Source organism: Pseudorca crassidens, chromosome 11 (assembly GCF_039906515.1).
Source record: "Pseudorca crassidens isolate mPseCra1 chromosome 11, mPseCra1.hap1, whole genome shotgun sequence".
NCBI classification, from domain to species: Eukaryota; Metazoa; Chordata; class Mammalia; order Artiodactyla; family Delphinidae; genus Pseudorca; species Pseudorca crassidens.
The window spans coordinates 41,737,582-41,764,139 of record NC_090306.1 but is presented as its reverse complement, the minus strand read 5'-3'; the positions used below and the strand labels follow the sequence as shown (position 1 = coordinate 41,764,139).

General features: G+C 38.0%; 1 protein-coding gene across 2 annotated transcripts in view; it reads left to right on the top strand.

Annotated features, from left to right (window-relative positions):
* The window catches only part of RPAP3 (RNA polymerase II associated protein 3), a 41,743-nt gene extending 21,715 nt beyond the window's left edge, over positions 1-20,028 (top strand). For both annotated transcript variants that reach the window (XM_067696305.1, XM_067696306.1), the window contains exons 10-17: positions 5,502-5,623; positions 6,947-7,017; positions 7,134-7,235; positions 11,846-12,084; positions 15,534-15,720; positions 16,475-16,572; positions 17,039-17,139; positions 19,708-20,028. In XM_067696305.1, coding sequence (XP_067552406.1) covers positions 5,502-5,623; positions 6,947-7,017; positions 7,134-7,235; positions 11,846-12,084; positions 15,534-15,720; positions 16,475-16,572; positions 17,039-17,139; positions 19,708-19,793 — 1,006 coding nt within the window. In that variant the 3' untranslated portion in view covers positions 19,794-20,028. The remainder of the gene's footprint in view (positions 1-5,501; positions 5,624-6,946; positions 7,018-7,133; positions 7,236-11,845; positions 12,085-15,533; positions 15,721-16,474; positions 16,573-17,038; positions 17,140-19,707) is intronic.
* Positions 20,029-26,558: the final 6,530 nt, after the last annotated feature.

Here is a 26,558-nt window from a genome sequence, read left to right as displayed (position 1 = left end):
ATGGTTTATCTATTTTGTTTATCTTCTCAAAGAACCAGCTTTTAGTTTTATTGATCTTTGCTATTGTTTCCTTCATTTCTGTTTCATTTATTTCTGATCTGATCTTTATGATTTCTTTCCTCTTCTTAACTTTGGGGTTTTTTTGTTCTTTTTTCTTTAATTGCTTTAGGTGTAAGATTAGGTTGTTTATTTGAGATGTTTCTTGTTTCTTGAGGTAGGATTGTATTGCTATAAACTTCCCTCTTAGAACTGCTTTTGCTGCATCCCATTGGTTTTGGGTCGTCATGTTTTCATTGTCATTTGTTTCTAGGTATTTTTTGATTTCCTCTTTGATTTCTTCAGTGATCTCTTGCTTATTAAGTAGCGTATTGTTTAGCCTCCATGAGCTTGTAATTTTTACAGATTTTTTCCTGTAATTAATATCTAGTCTCATAGCGTTGTGGTTGGAAAACATACTTGATGCAATTTCAATTTTCTTAAATTTATCAAGCGTTGATTTGTGACCCAAGATATGATCTATCCTGGTGAATGTTCCATGAGCACTTGAGAAGAAAGTGTATTCTGTTGTTTTCGGATGAAATGTCCTATAAATATCAATTAAGTCCATCTTATTTAATGTATCATTTAAAGCTTGTGTTTCCTTGTTTATTTTCATTTTGGGTGATCTGTCCGTTGGTGAAAGTGGGGTATTAAAGTCCCCTACTATGTTTGTGTTACTGTCGATTTCCCCTTTTATGGCTTTTAGCATTTGCCTTATGTATTGAGGTGCTCCTATGTTGGGTGCATAAATACTTACAATTGTTATATCTTCTTCTTGGATTGAGCCCTTGATCATTATGTAGTGTCCTTCTTTGTCTCTTGTAATAGTCTTTATTTTAAAGTCTATTTTGTCTGATATGAGAATAGCTACTCCAGCTTTCTTTTGATTTCCATTTGCATGGAATATCTTTTTTCCATCCCCTCACTTTCACTCTGTATGTGTCCCTAGGTCTGAAGTGGGTCTCTTGTAGACAGCATATATATGGGTTTTGTTTTTTATCCATTCAGCCAGTCTGTGTCTTTTGGTTGGGGCATTTCATCCATTTACATTTGAGGTAATTAGCAATATGTATGTCCCTATTACCATTTTCTTAATTGTTTTGGGTTTGTTATTGTAGATCTTTTCCTTCTCTTCTGTTTCTTGCCTAGAGAAGTTCCTTTAGCCTTTGTTGTAAAGCTGGTTTGGTGGTGCTGAATTCTCTTAGCTTTTGCTTGTCTGTAAAGCTTTTGATTTCTCCATCGAATCTGAATGAGATCCTTGCTGGGTAGAGTAATCTTGGTTGTAGGTTTTTCCCTTTCATCACTTTAAATATGTCCTGCCACTCCATTCTGGCTTGCAGTTTCTGCTGAAAGATCAGCTGTTAACCTTATGGGGATTCTCTTATATGTTATTTTTTGTTTTTCCCTTGCTGCTTTTAGTATTTTTTCTTTCTATTTAATTTTTGATAGTTTGATTAATATGTGTCTTGGCGTGTTTCTCCTTGGATTTATCCTGTATGGGACTCACTGCGCTTCGTGACTTTGATTGACTATTTTCTTTCCCATATTAGGGAAATTTTCACCTATAATCTCTTCAAATATTTTCTCAGTCCCTTTCTTTTTCTCTTCTTCTTCTGGGACCCCTGTAATTTGAATGTTGGTGCATTTAATGTTGTTCCAGAGGTCTCTGAGACTGTCATCCATTCTTTTCATTCTTTTTTCTTTATTCTGCTCTGCAGTAGTTATTTCCACTATTTTATCTTCCAGGTCACTTATCCGTTCTTCTGCCTCAGTTTTTCTGCTATTGATTCCTTTTAGAGAATTTTTTATTTCATTTATTGTGTTGTTCATCATTGTTTGTTCACTCTTTAGTTCTTCTAGGTCCTTGTTAAACGTTTCTTGTATTTTCTCCATTCTATTTCCAAGATTTTGGATTATCTTTACTCTCATTACTCTGAATTCTTTTTCAGGTAGACTGCCTATTTCCTCTTCATTTGTTTGGTCTGGTGGGTTTTTACCTTGCTCCTTCATCTGCTGGGTGTTTCTCCGTCTTCTCATTTTGCTTAACTTACTGTGTTTGGGGTCTCCTTTTCGCAGACTGCAGGTTTGTAGTTCCTGTTGTTTTTGGTGTCTTCCCGAAGTGGCTAAGGTTGGTTCAGTGGGTTGTGTAGGGTTCCTGGTGCAGGGGACTGGTGCCTGCATCTGGTGGATGAAGCTGGATCTTGTCTTTCTCGTGGGCAGGTCCGTGTCCAGTGGTGTGTTTGGGGGTGTTTGTGACCTTATTATGATTTTAGGCAGCCTCTCTGCTAATGGGTGGGGTTGTGTTCCTATCTTGCTAGTTGTTTGGCATAGGGTGTCCAGCACTGTAGCTTGCTGGTTGTTAAGTGGAGCTGGGTCTTAGCATTGAGATGGAGATCCCTGGGAGAGCTTTCACCATTTGATATTATGTGGATCTGAGAGGTCTCTGGTGGACCAATGTCCTGAACTTGGCTCTCCCACTTCAGAGGCACAGGCCTGACACCTGGCTGGAGCAGCAAGACCCTGTCAGGCACATGGCTCAGAAGAAAAGGGAGAAAAAAAGAAAGAGAGAGAAAAAAAAGAAATAAAGTTATTAAAATAAAAAAATTAAAAAGTAATAAAAAAAGAAAAGAAAAGAAAAAAGAGAACAACCAAACCAAAAAACAAATCCACCAATGATAACAAATGCTAAAAAACATACAAAAAACCCCCCCAAAATTAATGGACAGACAGAACCCTAGGACAAATGGTAAAAGCAAAGTTGTGGAGACAAAATCACACACAGAAGCATACACATACACACTCACAAATAGAGAAAAAGGAAAAAAATGTATCGTTGCTCCCAAAGTCCACCTCCTCAATTTGGGATGATTCGTTGTTATTCAGGTATTCCACAGGTGCAGGGTACATCACGTTGGTTGTGGAGATTTAATCCGCTGCTCCTGAGGCTTCTGGGAGGGATTTCCCTTTCTCTTTGTTCACACAGCTACCGGGCGTTCAGCTTTGGATTTGGCCCCGCCTCTTCGTGTAGGTCACCTGAGGGCGTCTGTTCTTAGCTTAGACAGGATGGGGTTAAAGGAGCAGCTGATTAGGGGGCTCTGGCTCACTCAGGCCAGGGGGAGGGAGGGTTACGGATGTGGGGTGAGTCTGCAGCGGCAGAGGCCGGCGTGACGTTGCAACAGCCTGAGGTGCACCGTGTGCGTTCTCCTGGGAAAGTTGTCCCTGGATCATGGGACCCTGGCAGTGGCAGCTGCACAGGCTCCTGGGAGGGGCGGTGTGGATAGTGACCTGTGCTTGCACAGAGGATTCCTGGTGGCTGCAGCAGCAGCCTCAGCATCCCATGCCCGTCTCTGGGGTCCGCGCTGATAGCCGTGGCTCATGCCCGTCTCTAGAGCTCGTTTTGGCGGTGCTCTGAATCCCCTCTCCTTGCGCACCCCGAAACAATGATCTCTTGCCTCTTAGGCAGGTCCAGACTTTTTCCCAGACTCCCTCCCGTCTAGCTGTGGCGCACTGGCCCCCTCAGGCTGTGTTCATGCCGCCAACCCCAGTCCTCTCCCTGCACTCCGACCAAAGCCCGAGCCTCAGCTCCCAGCCTCAGCTCGCCCGCCCCAGCCGGTGAGCAGACAAGCCTCTCGGGCTGGTGAGTGCTGGTCGGCACTGATCCTCTGTGCGGGAATCTCTCTGCTTTGCCCTCTGCACCCCTGTGGCTGCGCTCTCCTCTGTGGCTCCGAAGCTTCCCCCCTGCCCACCCCCTGTCTCCACCAGTGAAAGGGCTTCCTAGTGTGTGGAAACTTTTCCTCCTTCACAGCTCCCTCCCAGAGGTGCAGGTCCTGTCCCTATTCTTTTGTCTCTGTTTTTTCTTTCGCCCTACCCAGGTATGTGGGGAGTTTCTTGCCTTTTGGGTGGTCTGAGGTCTTCTGCCAGTGTTCAGTAGGTGTTCTGTAGGGGTTGTTCCACATGTAGATGTATTTCTGATGTATTTGTGGGGAGGAAGGTGATCTCCACGTCTTACTCTTCTGCCATCTTGAAGGTCTCCCTATGTGACTCTTATTTGTATCTTTTTCTAGTGTATGTTTTAGATTCAGTTAATATCAGAAGTTTTCTCTTCTACATAGTGACTGCTGTCAGATATTACAGACTAGATGAGGAACAAGGAGAAGAGCAACTCTTTCAAACAGGAGTTTGACCTGAACCGAGATCTAAAGGGATAGTATGATTAGTGAGGTGAAAAAACAGGTCGAGTGTCCTCGTGCAGGTTCACAGGCACAGGAGTGGGAAATTCCATGGTACCTCTGGAAAGGACAAGTGGTCCGTATGGTGGCTGGCATGCAGGGGCAGTGACAGAGATAAGGCTGGAGCATCATGCAAGCCCCCGACTTTGTGCTCTGCAGACTTTATTGTAAAAAATGTGGGGACCATGCAGTATCTTGAATGGGAGAATGATATAATCAGTCAAGTAGAAAATATACTGGTTGGGGCATGGACACGAACACACACAAACATGTTCTTTCTCTTGCTGAAAAGTGAATTAAAGAATTCAGAGGTGTTTAATCTTTTTCACCCTAGGTCTTGTTTTGAATGTAGAATGGCATTCACTTAGGCCTTGGGAAGAATGTGATCACAGAAGATTCTTTTTTAAAAAAATATTTGTTATTATGAAACTTTTCATAATAAACTCTATGTACCAAATCATCTAGTGTTCACTAGCCATACCTGTTTTGTCATATTTGTTTCAGCTGTTTTTCCCCCGAATTATTGTAAAGCAAATCAGAGACATTATGATATTTCATCCCTAAAGGATGTTTCATACATAATCACAATACCATTATTATGCCAAATAAATTCACAATAATTCATTAATGTCATTTTAATATATATGAGGGTCTCAAGTTTTTTCTATTGTTTGTTTTTTTTTTTAGCTTTTCTTAGCTTTTTGTTGTCATAAAGCAGTACTCAGACTGAATTAATTGCTGGTTGCATGACTGAGTAGAATTTATGAAAAGTAGTAGGTGGTATGCTTTCACGTATATAATGGATTCTGAGTTCTGTGTGTGCTGTTTTCCTTAGGTGATGTGTACTGTGGGTAAATATTAATGAAGTTTGGAGATTTAATGCCAGTTATAATTTTTATTATAGTACCTGTACATACTGAGAGTTGGAGGGGAGGTACACTGCCAGCAGTGGTGTTCTTTTGTCTGCTCTACTCATATTTTATCATCATTAATTTCATCCTTCCAGCAGACTCATTCCTGACTTCCCCTTAATCTGATACCTTCTCTTCCCTCACCAGATGATTCCAAAATTTGGTGAGAATAAAAAATTTAAAAATTAGTCTTTTCCCTCAAACACAGATTTGGGAGCTGGTAATTGAAATTGTATGTATATTTTTATATTAGAAACTCAGTTTATATGAAGTTTGCTGTAAGCTACATTTTTCCACTTGGTCGTTTTATCATGTTTAATAGGTATGAAGAGGCTGAAAAAGACTGCACACAAGCTATTTTATTAGATGGCTCATATTCTAAAGCCTTTGCCAGAAGGGGAACTGCAAGAACATTTTTGGGAAAGCTTAATGAGGCCAAACAAGGTAAGACTATTTTTATAACACCCGGCCCTCACTCTTCCTGTTGACACTCCTGTTATAGAAGCAGAGATTTGCATAGCCTTCCCATGTTTCAAGGATACAGAACCTAGAAAAGTACATTTTCTTTCACAGTTTAGATCATGAATACGTTTGTAGATTTGAAGGAATTCAGCTTCCATAGTGGACCTGGTTATCTTTTAATAGCATACAGTACAATCTGACCAAAATTAATGAAAAATTCAAATTATAGGTGAGAAGGAAAAAAGCAAGAAAAAGGCAAGAATGAAAAGGGAGTCAGCAACCAGGAGGTAGAGGATAATATGAGACTGTAGTGATGCCCCCGCTTTTTTTCTTGATACTAGTTATTCTTATTTTTTCATGATCTTTTACGTATTCTGTTAGTTATTTTGAAGAACCAACTTACTTCTCTTGTGTGTTTTCTGTTTTACATATTTCTGCTTTTTATTTCCTTCCTTCATCTGTCTTTTGGCTGAATTTGCTGGTTTTCTAACTTCTTGACACATCAATGCTTATATAATTGGTTTTCAGCCTTTGTGTTTTGAATGTTCATTTAAATCTGGCAGTTTAAGTCTGACTTCAGCTGTAGCCCATGCATTTTTTTATCATGGTACAATAGACATAACATAAAATTTACTGTTTTAACCATTTTTAAGTGTACAGCTCAGTGGCATTGAGTACATTCACATTGTTGTCAGCCATCACCATTACACATCTCCAGAACTTTTTCATCGTTCCATTCTGAACATTCTACCCTTTTGACAATAACTCTCCATTCCCCCTTCCTCCAGCCCCTGGTAATCAACATTCTACTTTCTGTCTCTGAATTTGACTATTCTAGTACCTCATGTGAGTAGAATCATACAGTAGTTGTCCTTTCGTCTCTGGCTTGTTTCACTTAGCACGTCTCTAAGGCTCATGCATGTTGTAGCATATATCAGACTTTGATTCCTTTTTAAGGCTTAATAATATTCCATTATCTGGGATTCTCTTAGATTCTGTCTTATGTTTGGTGATTACCCTGTCGTTCGTTAACAGTGTGAGTTTTGGTGAGTTAGATGACCTCTAGATCAAGGCCTCAGTTGTTTCACTGTAAAGTAGAGTTGTAGTCATGTTACATGAGAATTCATATAAAGCAACTAGAATAGCAGTTGGTAAATGTTAGTTCTTATTATTGCTCACCAGCTTCCTAGCATCCTGAGTAAAACTTCTTGAGATAAATATGGGATTACTAACTAAATATATAATTTTTTGAACTCCATAAAGTATTTTCACTAATTTATTATATTTCTTAAAAATTCATTTTAGATTTTGAAACTGTTTTACTTCTGGAACCTGGAAATAAGCAGGCAGTGACTGAACTTTCCAAAATTAAAAAGGTATGCATTCTTTCCACCAAAATGTGGTCTTATTTTCTGAAGCATAAACACATTTATTTGTTGCGTGATTAACTTGAGCATATTTTGATAGTCATGGTTACAAATTTATTTTCAAGGAATTAATTGAGAAAGGACACTGGGATGATGTCTTTCTTGATTCTACTCAAAGGCAAAACGTGATAAAACCCATTGATAATCCACCTCATCTTGGATCAACTGTAAGTAAAGGCCCTTTAATTTTTTCCCTTGCTATTTAAATATCAGTGTTCTATTAATAAGAGCTGAAAACAAATGTTGAGTTAGTAGACTCTGAAAAGAAATGTTGAAATCTCTTCCAAGAGCCATTTTTAGAATCTTTAAAAAATACTTCTTAGGAATATTGGCATAATCAAATTGGGGAAAATTGAGCTGTTTAAAGTTCTGGGGTAACTTTTTAAAGCGACTTTTAATTTAACACTAAATATTTCTACATATTTTCTGGCTTTAAAGGAATTTGGAGCTGTTTTACATTTTGTAATTAAATATTTTTATTTCTATTACTATTACTTGAGATTGGGATTTTATTACAGTAGTCTTGCATCTTCTGTGGGGTTTGATCTAAAGTTAGCACTTTGGCAGAAATCTAGTACAGGCATACCTTGTTTTATTGCACTTTGCAGATACTGCGTTTTTTACAGATTGAAGGTTTGCGGCAACCCTGTGCTGAGCAAGTCTATCAGCGCCATTTTTCCAATAGCATTTTCTTACTTCGTGTCCTTGTGTCACATTTTGGTAATTTTTGCAATATTTCAAACTTTTTCATTACTGTCATATTTGTTATGGTGATCTGTGATCAGTGATCTTTGTTACTATTGCAAAAAGACTTGCTGAAGGCTCAGATGATGGTTAGCATTTTTTTGCAATAAAGTATTTTTTAATTAAGGTATGTATGTTTTTTTAAGACATAATGCTATTACACACTTAAAACAGTACAGTATAGTGTAAACATAACTTTTATATGCATTGAGAAACCAAAAGATTTATGTGACTTGCTTTATTGCAATATTCACTTTATTGTGGTGGTCTGTAACTGAACCTGCAATATCTCCAAGGTATTGCCTGTATAGGCAGAGTTATTCTTAAGAATATACACTGCACATTGTTTTTGGTATGCCATTACTGTTTTTCATTAAATCCAACAAAGCCAGTTTTTTCCTGCAATGTTGGAACAGAAAGAGTAGCTGGTAAAATTCAGTGGTTTGTTTTGTTTATATATATATATATATATATATACCTATATAGTGTGTGACTCTATGGTAATTTCTAACATTTACATGGTATTATGTATAGAAATTATGAAAGATAAAATGCATATAGAAAAGTACACAGAACAAATTAAGATTTAAAGAATAAAGTGAACATCTGTGAAACCACCAACCAGGTCAAAAAATTGAAAGGTATCAGCTTCCAAAAATCTCCCTGTGTGCCCCTCACTGATCATGATCTCCCTACACCCTAGAAGTAACTGTTATGCATGGATGATGCTTTGAGAGAAATAACAATTTTACAAGGAAGTCGGAGCAGATATTTTTATCCTCCTTTTCCAAAGGAAGAAGGTGAGGCAAAGAAAGTTTTGTGTTTTGCCAAGCTCATAGTTCAAGTTAGTAAGAGATAGAGGAATTCTTTGTTTAATATTTTTCTTGGGTTCTTATTTTGACTTTATTCTTGAATTTTCTGAGATAATAATTGTTTCATGTGCCAGGCATAAATCTTAGTTGCTTTCATACATTTTCATATATCATGTTCATTTTCATATATCATATTCACTTGCTATTATTCTATTCTTAACAATAAAGGTGATTAAATGTTTAATCCAATGTGATTTAAACTTTTATCTCTTTGTAAAACTTTGTCACAGAAGTTAATTCAAAAGGTAAAAACAAAGCCTTTGTCAGACTTCTGCTGTGCATAATTATAAAGACATTACCATGTGGTAAATCAGAAATCTGTGTATGGAAGAAGGTCCCATGGCCAGTATACCCTAAACAGCTTTTATAAATCTGTTGGGTACTCTTCTCCCTCAGTTTAAAAATCAGTTTATGTTAATAGTTGTGAAAATGCAACATAAATTTGAATCTTTTGTGGCTGGATCTCAAAACAGAACACCTTCATGAATTGAGAGATCTGGGGTAAACCATTTTGTAACTGATCCAACAGAAACAAAATCATTATCCTAGTGGGAAGGGGAAAAAATTGCTATTTATTTTTATAATAGGTCTCCATTTAAAAAAGTGGGCATTGTTTAAAAAATAGTAGGTGCAGTTTGGTATGATGCTTTTGAGTTGATTTGAGCCCCATTTCATAAGCTTTAAAATTTTAGGCGAGTGTGAACCCTATGTGATTCTTACTTTTTCTACTTAAGTTGAGAATAACTCACAGGTTAGTTGAGATCAAAGGAAATAATGTCCAATAATGCTAAGGCAGTTTCACGTAAAACAAATGTTAATTTCCTTTTCAGTCATATATGTGTGAGGCCACCTGGACACTGAGGAAAGTGGTCAGGAAAGAAAGGAAGGCCCAGGAGGTGGAGAAAAAAGAGTCCTGGGGTTACTTTATTCAAGCGAGAGGCTCGGTTGGGGTCTCCTGTGCTTGAGGGTTTGCAGCGGGGAGTACTGTTAATATATCTTCTATAGAGAGACTGTAGGAGAGCAGTAATGTAGGTCAGCTGGGCCTGGGGTTCCTAGGTAGGATGGTAGTAAATGAGAGTTTGTCCTGATCTCTTGGTCTCCACTAAAATATTTTATTTTTTTCATTTTCCTGATTCCCCATATCAAAAATTCACCTTTCTGCTTGGTCTCCTTTGTCTCTTTCTCCTTTTCTGTTTATTCTTTTTTTAAAAAATAATTTTATTTATTTATTTATTTATTTTTGGCTGTGTTGGGTCTTTGTTGCTGCACGCAGGCTTTCTCTAGTTGCGGTGAGCGGGGGCTACTCTTCGTTGCGGTGCGCGGGCGCCTCATTGCCGTGGCTTCTCTTGTTGTGGAGCACCGGCTCTAGGTACGTGGGTTTTGGTAGTTGCCGCTCGTGGGCTCAGTAGTTGTGGCTTGCGGGCTCTAGAGTGCAGGCTCAGTAGTTGTGGCGCATGGGCTTAGTTGCTCCGCGGCATGTGGAATCTTCCCGGACCAGGGCTCAAACCCATGTCCCCCGCATTGGCAGGCAGATTCTTAACCACTGTGCCACCAGGGAAGCCCTCTGTTTATTCTTATTTCTCTTTTCTTTTTCTTGAAATGATATAATATAGTTAAATAAAATGTATGCTTCTAAATCTTAATTTAAAAAGATGAATTGATCCTTTCATGTTTTCTTACATCTTTCAACTGTAGTGGTATCTTTTGTGTTTCACTCCTGTTACCAGCATACTGTCATCCCCTCATCCCTCCCAGCCATCAGTAGCATTGAGCAGCTCTCAGTAGCCACTGGTCTACCCTGAAAGAGATCATCTGTTAGGAAATTCATTAACTAGGATCATGTTTACACCTCTGTTGTCAATGAAAGGATTTGGTTTTAAATGGAACTGCATTGATACAATTCAGTAGTTATAGTCTATTTTTTATAGTCTGTTCTTTAACACTATTTTTTTAACACTAACACATATCCATTCTTGGTCAATATCTTGATAGAAAACTATTGGTGTTGATAGTTATCAGCAAAGCAAAGGCCTTAGATTAACATGATTATCCTTAAAGATAGAACCGCTAACGGGATTCTGTTAACAGACTTTTAATAGCTTTTTTATTTATGTGCATTCATCTAGTAACACTCAGTTGTTACCATTAGGTCTTTTCTTAGTTATGCTAATGGAATGCCTGGTTTTAACACTGAGTTTAGTATATATGTCAAAAGTTTTTATATTTGCAGCTTTCTGATTTAAAATTCAACTGTACAGTTGGAATGAAAACTTAGAGTATACTAAAGAACGTCTTTTATTAAAAAGCAAAGAGTATTGCATGTAAGCTTGGGAAGAAATTGAAAATATTTGCCACCTGTTATGATTGAAATAAATAGTGAATGCTATTTATATTAATAAATTAAAAACCATTATTGTGGTCAGGTACTTACCAACTTTGTGTAAATTATTTGGCAAATCTTTAATTCTAGGCTGGTTTTATCCAGCAGTTAGAGGATGCAGTTAGGTTTTTGTTTTTGTTTTTTAAAAATATTTATTTATTTCCTTATTTGGCTGCATCAGATCTTAGTTGCAGGATCTTCGTTGCGGCATGCAGGATCTTTTCTTTCATACAGAATGCAGGTTATTGCCTGGCCTTGTTCTACTTGCCTTCAGCCCACAATACTGATGTCACTTGGTCATATTTTTTTCTTGGCTTTGTTGCCTCTAGGATAAACTTCAAGCTCCTTGATACAGCACACAAGTCCCTTTATAAGCTGCCTTTAAGCAGCCTTTCAGGCTTTGTCTCCACCTCTCCTCCCCTTGCACCAGCCCTACTGGACTTCTCACCTTTCCACTGACCATACCCTTCAACACTGCCATTCCTGGGTACTTTTTCTGTGAAGCCCCCCCGATGTCAATTTTTATCTTCCTTCCTCTGTTCTTTTAGCACTTTGTACCTGTACCTTTTATAATGCATATTCCATTGCCTTGTAATTATTTATATATGCATCTTCTTTCCCCCATTTAGACCTACATATGGTAGTCTGGCAGTATGACTCCAAATTGAATTTACTTACAACTGGGATGTTGGCTGTAAAAACACTGTAACCTTTTAATTTGTGCCCCTAAAATAGGAAACCTTTGTATGTTGATGCAAAGAATTGATTTTAATTGTTTTAGAAACCACTCAAGAAGCTTATTATCGAAGAAACTGGTAATTTGATACAGACTGTTGATGTGCCAGATAGCACTACTACTGCTGCTGCTCCAGAGCGTAATCCTATTAATCCAGCAAAGGTAACAGCAACCGCTGGCACAAGTAAGAAGAACTCAAGCCAGGATGACCTTCTGCCCACAAGTGATATCCCAAAAGCAAAAGTATTGAAAATAGAAGAAGTCAGTGATACTTCAGCTCTGCAGTGAGTAGAAATACTTTTATCTGATAGTCATCTAGAATGGCAGTAATCCCACTAGAAAATAGATATTGCTGATGAGACTTCTGGTTTGTACTCATCCACATAGTTTTTTGAACTATCCAACTTTACATTGTAGTTTTTCTTTTAACTGTAAGAGAGGTTTTGCTGAAGGAATGATCACTATTCCTTTACCACACTGAGGACTTTAGAAATAAGAGAGAGTATCTTTTTAAAAAAATATATTTTAATTTTATTGGAGTATAGTTGATTTACAATGTTGTGTTAGTTTCAGGTATATAGCAAAGTGATTCAGTTACACATATACATATATTCATTCTTTTTTAGATTCTTTCTCAATGTAGATTATCACAGAATATTGAGCAGAGTTTCCTGTGCTATACAGTAGGTCCTTGTTGCTTATTTATCTTACATATAGTAGTTTTTGTATGTTCATCTCAAGCTCCTGATTTATCCCTCCCCTCCATGTTTCCCCTCTGGTAACGATAAGTTTGTTTTCAATATCTGTAAGTCTGTTTCTGTTTTATAAATAAGTTCATTTATATCTTTTTTAAAAAAATTAGATTCCACGTATGAGTGGTATCATATGATATTTGTCTTTGACTTAATTCACTTAGTATGATAATCTCTAGGTCCATCCATGTTGCTGTAAATGGCATTATTTCATTCTTTTTTATGGCTGAGTAATATTCCATTATGTGTATGTACCACATCTTATTTATCCATTCCTCTTTCGATGGACATTTAGGTTGCTTCCATGTCTTGGCTGTTGTAAATAGTGCTGCAGTGAACATTGGGGTGCATGTATCCTTTCAGATTATCGTTTTCTCCAGATATATGCCCAGGAATGGGATTGCTGGATCATATGGTAGTTCTGTTTTAAGTTTTTTAAGGAACCTCCATACTGTTCTCCATAGCAGTTGTACCAATTTACATTCCCATCACCAGTGTAGGAGGGTTCCCTTTTCTCCACACCCTCTCCAGTATTTATTGTTTGTAGATTTTTTGATGATGACCATTCTGACTGGTGTGAGGTGATATCTCACTGTAGTTTTGATTCGCATTTCTCTGATAATTAGTGATGTTGACCATCTTTTCATGTGCATTTTGGCCATCTGTATGTCATCTTTGGAGAAATGTCTGTTTAGATCTTCTGCCCATTTTTTGATTGGGTTGTTTGATTTTTAGACATAGAGCTGCATGAGCTGTTTGTATATTTTAGAGATTAATCCCTTGTCGTTTGCTTCGGTTGCAAATATTTTCTCCCATTCTGTGGTTTCTTTTCGTTTTGTTGATGGTTTCCTTTGCTGTGCAGAAACTTTTAAGTTTAATTAGGTCCCATTTGTTTATTTTTGTTTTTATTTTCATTATACTAGGAGGTGGATCAGAAAAGGTATTACTGCAGTTTATGTCAAAGAGTGTTCTGCCTGTGTTTTCCTCTAAGAGTTTTATAGTATACAGGCTTACATTTAGTTCTTTGATCCATTTTGAGTTTATTTTTGTGTATGGTATTAGAGAATGTTCTAATTTTATTCTCCTACATGTAGCTGTCCAGTTTTCCCAGTACCATTTATTGAAGAGACTGTCTTTTCTCCATTGTATAGCCTTGCCTCCTTTGTCGTAGATAGTTGACCATAGGTGTGTGAATTTATTTCTGGGCTTTCTAGCCTATTTTATTGATCTGTATTTCTGTTTTTGTGCCAGTACTGTACTGTTTTGATTACTCTAGCTTTGTAGTATAGTCTGAAGTCAGGGAGTCTGATTCCTCCAGCTCTGTTTCTCTTTCTCAAGATTGCTTTGGCTATTCAGGGTCTTTTGTGTTTCCATATAAATTAAAAATTTTTTTGCTCTAGTTCTGTGAAAAATGCCATTGGTAATTTGATAGGGATTGCATTGAATCTGTAGATTGCCTTGGGTAATATAGTCATTTTGACAGTATTGATTTTTCCAATCCAAGAACATGGTATATCCTTCCATCTGTGTCATCTCTGATTTCTTTCATCAGCATCTTATAGTTTTCACAGTAGAGGTCTTTTGTCTCCTTAGGTAGGTTTATTCCTAGGTATTTTATTCTTTTTGATGCAGTGGTAAATGGGAGTGTTTCCTTAATTTCACTGTCAGATCTTTCGTTGTTAGTATATAGGAATGCAGGAGATTTCTGTGTATTAATTTTCTATCCTGCAACTTTACTGAATTAATTGATGAGCTCTAGTAGATTTCTGACAGCATTTTTAGGATTTTCTATGTATCGCATCATGTTGTCTGCAAACAGTGATGAAAGTATCTTGAACAAATTGATTTTGTGCATTTTCTTTTCTAGAACTTCAGTAAATATGTTTCACTTTGTAATTCAGGATTTTTAATTTTTTATAGGGAAGCTTCATAAACAATGTAGAATTTAGGCATTATTATTCTAGCCATTAATATTTAAGATATTCATGGGCTCTTTAAATTTTGTTTGGAATTTTTCAAAAAGTCATGCATTTTCTTAATGATGAGAATATAAAAGACATAGTTTAGTAGTTTACTTTGGGGTGTTGAAATTTTATTCATATATTTTTGCATTGCTACTCAACAGTCCTATTAAAAGGTTTTTTTGTTTTAAACTTTGAACTTTAGTAGTTGTTTACAGTGACATTATAGATTGTGGGAAAACTTTAAGTAGGCAGTTTTTTTTTGTTTTTTTTTTTTTTAAAGGAGGAAGCATTTCTTCCTTCTTGGAATCTTTCTTGAAACTGTGGTAATTCACATAATTCAGAGTGAAAGGTTGACTTGTGAGTATATGTGATATAATAATGCAGTGTATAGAAATGTTTTCTCAAAAGGTGGCCAGACTATTAGCTCAGCTAATGAGAATAGTCATTACGTAACCAGCATCTGAAAATTTGCACAAGTATAATCTGTCTTGCCAAAAGTATACATATATTATCAGCTGAAAGAATTTACTACTGGCAGAATATAAATAGATAATATAGTATTAATAAAGTCAGAAATTTAAAAATCTCTGTTGATGTTTCCTTATATAAGCTTTGACTATTTGTGGTTCTTCTCTTTGTTTTTCTTTTTTATTATTATTATTTATTGATTTTTGGCTGCCTTTGGTCTTCATTGCTGCTTGCGGGCTTTCTCTACTCTTTGTTGCAGTGCACGGGCTTCTCATTGAGGTGGCTTCTCTTGTTACAGAGCACGGGCTCTAGGCGCGTGGGCTCCAGTAGTTGTGGCATTTGGGCTCAGCATTTGTGGCTCACGGGCTCTAGAGCACAGGCTCAGTAGTTGTGGCGCACGTGCTTAGTTGCTCCGCGGCATGTAGGATCTTCCCGGGCCAGGGATCAAACCTGTGTCCCCTGCATTGGCAGGCAGATTCTTAACTGCTGCGCCACCAGGGAAGCCCTGTGGTTCTTTTCTAATTGTTTGATGCTTCTGAAATATTTCAGACCTGAAGTCAATTTGAAAAAGGATGTATGTCGGACTTTCAGTGAGAAGATTTCTATAGAGGTAGACAAAACACCTGCTCAGTTTATCAGGACTGCTCTTCCTCCAGTTCCTGCAAACTCATTTCAGCTTGAATCTGATTTCAGACAACTGAAAAATTCTCCAGATATGTTGTATCAATATTTGAAGGTAAGAGGGAGGAAGGTGGTAGTTCTCCTGTAAGTTAGAGGTCAAAGAACTTCTTTGGTCACTATATAATAATAGTACTATATTTGCTTATAATATGATTGTAGAAAATGCTCTCATCCCTTGCCTGATACGTATATCAGCCTGGTCAGACCATTTTAAATATTTGCAACCAGTGAACCTCTGAAAAAGGTTCTGTGTTAAATTTTGTTTTCTAAAATAACTTAATCTAATTTCATACATCATGACTTAAACTTAATTCTTCATCCTTCAAGATGAGGAAAGAAGCTAAAATACATTGAGTGCCTTCTGTGTGCCAAGCAATGCTTGCAATATTTAGGCCGTCAGTTTCCTGAAAATGAGCTTTTATTTGCTCAAGAAAAAGAATTAACTCATATGAAATTTACCAAATAATGGATTTTTAGCATTGTCTTTTTCAAGTAGTTCTATTTTTTAAACTTTCTAATTCTTTTTATTGGTCCTTGAGAGCTCTCTTTCATTTCCTGTTTCTGTTGGGTAGTACACATCTCTCCATGAGATTTTTCTCTGTCTGGAACAGAGTGATTATTTTATAGTTCCTCTAACTTTCATTCTTCTATCATAGTTGCATTTCAGTATGACTCCATTATTATTCATTGAATACTAATGCATAATAGTTATTTTTTACTATGTTGAACTAAGCAGTTATTACATAAATAGTTTGTGATTGGGAATGTTGCCATAATTGAATTTTCTAACACCTTATATTTTTCCCAAGCAAATTGAACCATCCTTGTATCCCAAGCTGTTTCAGAAAAATCTAGATCCAGATGTATTCAACCATATCATTAAAATTCTGCATGACTTTTACATTGAGTAAGTAAGTTTAGTTATGCTTTCATGTTGTAATGCTCAGCTGTTTCTAGTGATTTGGGAACTTCGTTCTTTTTCATGTCATATTACCTTTTGTATAGCAAAATTAGCTCTCTTATAAATTTAGCTGTTGCAGAAGTTGTAAAGAGATGACAAGTACAAACAATGAAAAAGGAAATGATTAGGAGGAAAAATGACTTAAAATTTTTTTAGAGAAAGGTAGAGTATGGAAGTGGCAAATATTATAGCAGATTAATAACGTCTGTGCTGTGCCACACATTTAAGAATATTACGATTTTTTCAGTTGACTTGATAAAATTCTTCATTTGGGCACTTAAAATATAGACAGTATGCAGGGGAAAATGATACATGAAGACCTTATTTATATATAATTGGAAATATTATTTTAGTAAGCAGACAATGAGCTGCTTTTAATTGATCATTTGTTTTTTTATTTGGATTATTTCAGGAAAGAAAAGCCATCACTCATCTTTGAAATCTTACAAAGACTTTCTGAACTAAGAAGGTTTGATATGGCAGTGATGTTTATGTCAGAACCTGAGAAGAAAAGTGAGTTCTGTGAAGAAAGCTTTTTCATATCTCTTTATTCTTGTGTGTTCCTTTATTCAACAAATGATAGCAAATATTTATTGAATGTCAATTATGTACAATTAAATTAATTACAATTAAGCTAATTAAATTGAATTACTATTAGATTAAGTAAAGTTAAATTTTTTCATCCTGACAACAACTTTGTGAGGTGTAGGTATGATTATCATTTTGGTTTTACAAAGGAGGAAACTGAAGCATACACAGGTAAGGAACTTGACCGAGGTTCCATAGCTAGGAAGCCAGACCCAGGAGTTAAACTGAGGTGTTCTGGGCTCTTCTACTAGAAAACACAGTGATAATGTAATGGTTGAGCTCCTGGCATGATGGAGCTCGTGCAGGGTTCCTGCCACAGGAGCTTGCAACCGGGCGTGGGTGCATCGGAGGTCTCACCCATTTTTTTGAGCTAATTTCCTTGAGTTTCTTTGATTTAAGCTGAATTCTCAAAAAAGTGCAGGAGTCAGATGAAGGAGGTGGAAATGTGCAGAGGTTTTGAGGCAGGAGAGAGCAAATTGAGCTCAGAAAATTAAAAGGAGTGCAGTGTGGCTGGATTGTAAAGTTAGAGGGTAGAAAGAGGCAGGTGATGAGCCTGAAGAGTTAGATCCCTTGTTTATTTCTACATCTCAGTCTTTGGCATAAAATGTCAGTTTTGGGGAACGCTAATTTAAGTAAAATCAAACTATGGAGAAACTTCAATTACAATTGACCCTTGAACAACATGGGAGTTAGGGGCGCCAACCCTCCACACAGTTGAAAATCCACGTACATTTTATAGTCGGTCCACAGGATGTGAGGTTCCTCATTCACAGATTCAGCCAACCGTGGATCATGTAGTGCTGTAGTGTTTACTGTTGAAAAATATCCGCCTGTAAGTGGATCTGTGCAGTTGAAATCTGTGTTTTTCAAGGGTCAGTTGTACTTGGAGTTTTAAGGCTATACTGTAGTTTTAGGAAAAAGAGAAAAATCATTAGAATGCAGGAGTACCAGTTTTTTAGTTTTAAAAATAGCAAAAACTATGATTTTCAGATACTTTCTGGACTAAACATACTTTGGGCTCCTTTTCTGTTTCTTCTTTATGTATGTAGCAGTGACATTGAATCTGAATCACTAAGAAAAATACTCTGTATGTTGAACTTAGGGAAGTGGACATGTAATTTAGAGAGATTCCTAATAGGGGTAAACCAAAAGAAGTTTCTGCTTAATCTTTAATCAGAAACAGTCCCTGAAAGTATTATCTGCATTCAGTTGAATGCAGACCTCATTTTTTATCACTTTTTTTAGTCATTCTGCCCCACCTCACTGACTTTGTGTCTTTTTAATATACCAAATTACCAAACTTCTTATAGCCTCAGCGTCTTTGTGTTTGACTTACCCCTCAGCCTAGACTATCCTCCCCTGCCTCTTCCTCACTTCATGCAGTTTCCACCTAATAGTCACCTCCTCAGAGACACCTTTCCTCACAGGCCTACTCACAGTAACTGCCTGCCTCCCTTTCCTCATCACCCTCTGTCATCTTACTTCGCTTTATTTTTCTTCATAATACAGAACGAGCTGACAGTATTTTAAGTATTTGTTTATTATTTCTCTCTCCCTAATAGAATGGAAGCTCCATGACAGCAGGAACTTTGTCTACCTTGTTCTCTAGGCCTCAGCGTGTAGAACGGTGCTTAGTACATAATAACCTCTTAGTATAAGTGCATGAGTGAATGGATTTCTTGCCACTATGATGTGATAACTTGAAGTGTGCTCAAAGAATGTGAGCTGGCCCTTCAGACTGGCCTCTACCAACAGTACTGTCTTGGTGGGGTCACCACTGTCCACTAAGTTAAACATGGGAAGCACTTACAGTGGTTCCTGGCGTGTAACTTAATATTCAATAAATAGTAGCTGCTGTTGTCTTTTATTATTGTCATTATTATTAAAAACTGTTAGCTAGTTTTAATGTTGAGGAATGTATGAACTATAATAGCGTTTTCCATAGTGTTGAGTGTAGACCAGCCATTTCAGTGGTATGAAAGATATTAAATGACTCATAAGCAAATCTTTTTTTAACTTTTAATTGTTATTATAAAAATGTACAGCTTGCCCATCAAACATGATTTTTGTGAATGTTATTGCTAATTTTTAATTTATAGTAGTGATATAAATTTTTCTTTTAAAATAAAATGATTTAAATTTTGAAAAAGTTAATTGGAATATTAAATAAGTAAAAGTATACTTGTTACACAGGTCAAAAATCTTTAGGGTAGTACAGAATGAATTATGTTTCATCTGCAAAGTTAATGTCATTGAGGATGTAGGGGATATTTTTTACTGCCAAAGCAAAATATTCTGCTAAGAAACATCATTGGACTGCTGTATAGTTTTCTGTTCTCAGGTTGGCTTTTTAAATATCTGAATTAGAATTTATAAATAATCCTAATGATTGCTTTATAATGTAAAAAATATTTAACAGATTTGATTACTCCCTTTAATTTTTGCTTTACTTTTTAAAAATGGAGATTAAAATGAATTTTTTTTCTTTTTCAGTTGCACGTGTATTATTCAATCACATAGACAAATCAGGATTGAATGGTAATTCTGTTGAAGAACTCAAGAAAAGATATGGTGGTTGATTTCCATTTTTACTGAAATTATTGCCTTTGGATTTCATATGTAAATTTTTTCCTGCTGAAAATAAAATGTTTTGCTTTTTAAGAAAATGATATACAGGAAAAGTACCGTTTTTGGATGTAAGCTAATTAAATATAAAGTGAATTGTGATATAACTAGTGAGAAATATACTTAAGTGAACTATTTATAAGTTTTTTTCTGAAAATAAAAATATAAATAATGAGGTATACTTGTAAAGATCGGTGTTTTATGTCATTTTATTTTATTATTTTTATTAACAAAATTTTTTTTATTTTTATCTTTGGCTGCGTTGGGTCTTTGTCGCTGTGTTTGGGCTTTTTCTAGTTGTGGTGAGCGGGGGCTACTCTTCGTTGCGGTGCACGGGCTTCTCGTTACGGTGGCTTCTCTTGTTGCGGAGCATGGGCTCTAGGTGCGCAGGCTTCAGTAGTTGTGGCATGCAGGCTCAGTAGTTGTGGCTCACGGGCTCTAGAGCGTGGGCTCAGTAGTTGTGGCGCACGGGCTTATTTGCTCCGTGTGGCATGTGGGATCTTCCCGGGCCAGGGCTCGAACCCGTGTACCCTGCATTGGCAGGCGGATTCTTAACCTCTGTGCCACCAGGGAAGTCCTATAAGTCATTTTAAATGTTAAGTTTAGATACATTCTTCAGTGCCCCGTAAGTGTTACATTTTTAAAAATATTTTCACGAGTTTTTGTAACCACATGACAAGGTTGCTTCCTTAGCATATGAATAAAGTTATATAGAGGGAGTTAAGTAGATATCAGATTGTTTCATTATAAAATGTTTTCGTACCATTGTGCCAGTTCACTATCACAAAATTGCTTAGTTGCAGGATGTGTATTTTTAGTATTTATGTTGAAAGGAGACTTTCAGTTAGACTTTTTAAATAGGTTACTTAGAGAGTCACAGCATACTTAAATTTCAGTGCTACAGCTGTTTTTCCTCATGATATCCATGTCCATGTTATATGTCAACTGAATGCAGGTAATCTAAAGCAAGGTGTAAAAGTTTAAAAACTAGGAATGTTTCAGGTAGTAATTAGTGTATAACTTGTGTGTGCGTGGTTCATGTGAGTGTGGTGTCTGAGCTTTTGCAATCCAGGCTAGTGTTCTACTTATCCTTGTTCTGCATGGTCGCTGGCCCAGTCCTTTGCACATAGTTAGGTGCCCACTTGGTAAATGTAATTGAATATAAAGTTTAATTGAATTGATGGTAGGAATCAATTTTAGTAAATGTTCAAAGTAGCAACTTAGCAAATTTTGGGCATCCTGTAAATATTGCTAAAATCAATTTAATTTTAGAGGCTGTCATGTTAAAAAAATACTAGGTCACCATCCTATAGCTGTTAGCATCAATAAGACAGTCAAATTTAAGACTTTATTTTTGTTGCAGCATACATATTATTATGCCTACAATTACTTGAAGAATAATCAATCTGTTTAAAAAGATAATTTCCACAGTTCATGGTATAACTTATTAAGATCATAATTTGTATAGCTCAGTGTTTTACAACATGCTTGGAGTTTATTAATGTTATATGTTGCTAAATGTATAGTCTTATGATATATAAACAGGCAATGAAATGTAGTCATAAAGTATAGCTTATACATAATAATAATGCATTTTGAATGACTTGAGTTTTTCTTAAGTCATTGATAAGAAGGTGATTTTGCAGGGATTTTGCAGTCATTAATAAGAAGGTGATAGGCAGGAGGATGCTTGCGGGGGCTTGGCCGTGGGGAGGTGGCTGAGAGGGTGGGAGCCAGGGCATGAAGGGCCTTCCACGCAGTGACAGAGAAGCTGGTTTTCTGAAAGTGATGGAGAACCACTCAAGGTTTTAAGAAAGAGAGTGACATGTGGTTTGAGTTTTAAAATCATTCTGGTAGCGGTGATGAGCAGTGGATTGGTGATGGTGTGGCTAGAAACAGGGAGACCAATTGAAGAATACAAGCATGCAGGAGAGAAATAACATTTGAACTAATAATAATGGGTAACATGAAGTACTGCCTATTTGCCTGACATTAGGGGCTTTATGTCTTTTTTCATTTAAATCCTCAACAAACCTAGGAGGTAGGTTCTGTTATCTCCACTTTACAGATAAGGAAATTGAGGCATATATCGGTTATGTAACTTGCCTATGGTCACCTGGTAACAGGTAGTCTGTATCCAAAGGCTACTTGCCCAACCACCATTCTGTACTATGCTGACTGGTGCAAAGGGATGGAAGACAGGTTGAGTTTAAGATATCTTAAGGAGGGAGAATCCACAGGGCGTGGTCGTATTCATTCACGTCTATTCAAACATTTCTTGAGTGTCTGTAATGTGCTGGTAGGTGACTAAGCACCGGGGAAAACACAGGCCCAGTTTCTGCCCTCCAGTAGCTCGCAGTGTAGCTGGGGAGTCAGATAAACCAGCAGTTGCAGTACAGTGTCACGAGTGCCTTGATAGTTTGGAGAGGGCACTGGGGGAGCACAGAGGGTGCAGCTCTGAGTCAGACTGGGTGGCACAGGGAAGGAGGAGGCAGTGTTTGATATGAGAATTGAGATATGAGAACGATGGTCCAGGTGCACGATGGGAGGGAAAGGGTCCTGGCAGAGGGATCAGCATAGGTGGAGGTCATGTAACATGTCATGAGCCCCTTGACTTGCCCTGGGGGTTGTAGGCAATTCCATGCACTATCAAGGCTGTTGTATGGGATAGAGTTTGAATTTGATTGGCTACAGTCTCCTTTCGTTTGTTTTATTGTTTGTTTGTTTTTTTAATTTTATTTTTTTATTTATCTTTGGCTGCGTTGGGTCTTCGTTGCTGTGCACAGGCTTTCTCTAGTTGTGGCGAGTGGGGGCTACTCTTCGTTGCGGTGTGCGGGCTTCTCATTGTAATGGCTTCCCTTGTTGCGGAGCATGGGCTATAGGTGCGTGGGCTTCAGCGGTCGTGGCACGTGGGCTCAGTAGTTGTGGCTCGTGGGCTCTAGAGCGCAGGCTCAGTAGTTGTGGCTCACAGGCTTAATTGCTCCACAGCATGTGGGATCTTCCCGGACCAGGGATTGAACCTGTGTCCCCTCCATTGGCAGGTGGATTCCTAACCACTGTGCCACCAGGGAAGTCCCTCCTTTCATTTGTTTTTATTTGTTAATTTTTCATGTGCGTGCATCCTGACTCCATACTAGATTTTAAGCTCCTTGATGGTCGTGACACTGTCATGTGTGTTCTTAGTGCTAACATTGGCCTTGTTCATGACAGAGGCTCCGTTAACGTTTATTGATGGATCAGTCTTACCACCTTTCTTCTTAGATTAGGCTAGATTAGTTCGTGCATTTCTTCTCTCACTGTGGTTATTTAATGTAGGACCCTCATTAATCCTGGCTCTAGGAAAACAGTTTCTCCTTAGATTCAGTGGCGTTGAAACCAACTCACAAGGAAGCTATCAATTTAGTTTACCACGTGCCAAATCCTTCCTTTTTGGGGCTGCTTCTGATCGGCTTTGATTGCAGACATTTTGCTACAGCTAGTCTTCACAGATGTGGTTAAAGAAACCTTGTTTTCATGCTTTTAAAAATCTGAAAAGGTAGAAAGTAGACTTTCAGGCACATTGGCTTTTGAAAAAGAGGTGAGAGATTCAGTTGTTTTCATGAAGTGAGTTATAAAGCGGGTGGCATTACAAAATAAAGCAGAACGTCTAATTCTCTGGAGAATTACACTATTCACAACTTTTTCACAGAAATCACTTGGAAAAGAGAAGAAAAATGAAACTATACGTAGTATGGGTTATCCCCATATCAGTAGGATTAAAATCAATAATAATTTGGGGCAACAAGGGGACTTGATTAAAAATCCTTTTTAACATGATTGTTTTATTGAGCTTGTATAGGTATAAAAACTCAATTATTTCCCCTTGAAGCCTGAGGACGGATAGCTTCCCTTTAACTCAGCCCTAACGTCAGCTCATCTAGCCGTAGGACATTTAACAAGATGAGTGATGTCTTTTACTTCTATACAGCAGTCCACGTGGCCTTCTAATCCCAACCTGGCAGTGGTGAGGAGGCAGAATTCCTTACATCTGAAAAGGGCTGCTCCTACTTGAGAACCTCAGTATGTGGAAACCTTCATTAACTGATGCTTACTGTGGAGTTTAAAAGTAAGCAGAAAAGGCCTCTGGGTAATTGTACTTCATACACGTTCATCTGCTGTGTGTGCCCCACTAGATGCACCTCTTGTGGCGACTGTGGTTAATAGTGCAGAGGGCCTGCGGAGGGCTTGGTGTCTCAGTTCTCCTAGGCTCTTCCTATCCCAGGATCCAGGGCCGTGGGCAGCTTATCTAAGAAGACAGCACTCCTTCGCTTTGTGTTGACTTCTCTGATGGCAACCAGCCGAGCACATGGGAGATGGGAGACAGTAGATTCCCACGTAGCTCATGGAAACCGTGTGGTGCCTTGGCAGCGACTGGTGCTGTGCTGACAGCTGCAAAGCCAGCAGGACTGAGAGTGATGAAAGGCTCAACGGAGGTACGGTTCTGGAGCTGGAGATGTGGGGAACAGACAGGGAAGGTTGCAGGGAGAAGGTGGGGTCTGAGCGGGCCTCAAAGGACAGGTGGGATCTGGGTAGGTGGGGGAGGGGTGACGACATTCTAACTGTCCTGAGTGGCAGATGGGTAGTAAAATGGCAAAGTGGAAATTGCTGTGACGGCAGTTCCCTAATGGCACAGCAAAACCCAGTGCTGTTCACGCAGGAGAGGTCGCAGGGAGAAGAGCAGTAGTAGACTTGTCATTTGGTGTGTTTCCTGGAGGATCTTATATTTTACATAATGACCCTGCAGCATTTAAACTTCACGTTTTGAAATAATCAGCTTGAGGGGTCAGAGAATAAAAGGGAACAGGCCATGTAGTCGACATGGGTAAAACTAAATTTAGGCCTCATTAGAATCCTTCTTTTGTTTATTATCTCTGGGGAATAGTGTAAATGAGGAAGGTATGCCTGAGTTCCAGTGGTCTGGTTTAATCTACTGAAACTAATCTGCTTGCTTTACTGACCAACATTTAAAACCATCAAATTGAACATATTGATGATGACCCTGAGGCCGATGATGGGGGAAAATAGTTTCATGAACCCAAGGACATCCCTTGGGTGGTGTGGGGCCGATGAAATCAGGATAAAATATGCAACTTAATAAAGGTTGAGTATAGAAATATTGAAAAGTGTGTGAAAATGTTGTCAGTAATAAGAGATTCTCAGCTGCTAATACGCTACTGAAATACATCAAATGCTCTTCCAACCCCTGTCCGGTTGTCTTTCACTGATGAGCCTCCCGAGTTGCTTCCTGTCTGGGGGTGGAGGCCTACTGTATTTGCATAGAGCAGAGCACAGTTGGGCGCAGGATAAATGCTCACTGAATGGAAGGGAGTGGAGCTGGAGACAGTTGTTGCTGTGTATTGTCCACAAACACCAGGCAAAAGTGATGCTGAATTAATTCAGTTTTACAAAAGGAGAGTTTAAAAAAACAGCCATTCCTATAGCCAGAGTGGGGAAGACACACAAGGGTAGATGACTCAATCATTCCATTAATCACGTAGCAGAATGGAATTTGCAGCACCGTTTAGAATACATCTGGAATTTTGTCCCGAAGAATCAGGACCATAGAGAACATACAGTTTTTATCACAACAGTGTGCTCTGTGCTGTATAGTTTTCTTGACACTTCGTCCTATTTGACCTTTGAAACTTGAGAGATTTAGGGCAGCACTTAGGTTAAATTATTTGCTCAAAGTCATGTGAATAGTGATATAACTCAGAACTCTGTGCTGGTTCCAGAAACCTCTATCAGGTCTCCTCACATGGAATCCAGTAATGATATGGACTTTACTGAGTCAAGTTTTACACCACAAACCACTGAGTGTGGACTCAATGGGAACTAGAACTAGTCTGCATATCAGTGGGATATAAACGTGCAATGTGTTTTCAAGAGATGGTTTCCATAGCACATTACTTGGCTCATAATAGGAAGTTAATAAATATTTGCTGAATAAATGAATGAATGGATTCAAGTACTATAGAATGGGCTGAAGAATCCAGATGAAGAGCCTTTTAAGTTTGGCTCAAAGCACTTGCCTGAACGTTAAAGACCTTTTCATCGTCAATGGGGATTATTTCAGTTCTCTTTTACAGGACTGTGTTCAGAGAGCTCCTACCCGCAAACATTTTTTGAAGACTAAATTAGTGTGGAAAGGGAATAGGAATTTTGTGGAACTCTCGTATTGGTCCTAACGGTTCAAACAGACTAGTGATACTGTTAGCTACCATTTGTATGCGCTCTGTTGTATGCTGGGCACTGTACCAGGGCTTTGCATATATCATCTCACTTAATGCTCACAGTATGCTCAGAGAGATAGGCTGTCCTGTGAAGCTGGGAGTCCAACAGAGGTCAGACTGACTTAGACACTCTTACTTCTACGCTGCAGTCACAGCTGAACAATCTTCGTGATAACACAAAAGCAGGACCAGGGGAGAGGCAGGCTGGCAGCTGGGATTTCTTTATTACTGCCACCCCCTGGATCGTCAGAAAATAGCATGTACGTGGCCGAAAGCATAGGAGTCAAAATGAAAGTGAATTTATTGTTTATTGAGGTAACATTGGTTTATATATAACATTATGTAAGTTTCGTGTGTATAACATTATGTTTCTACTTCCACATACACTATAGTGTGTGCTCACCACCAAAATTCCATCTGTCACCATTCAGTTGACCCCTTTTACGC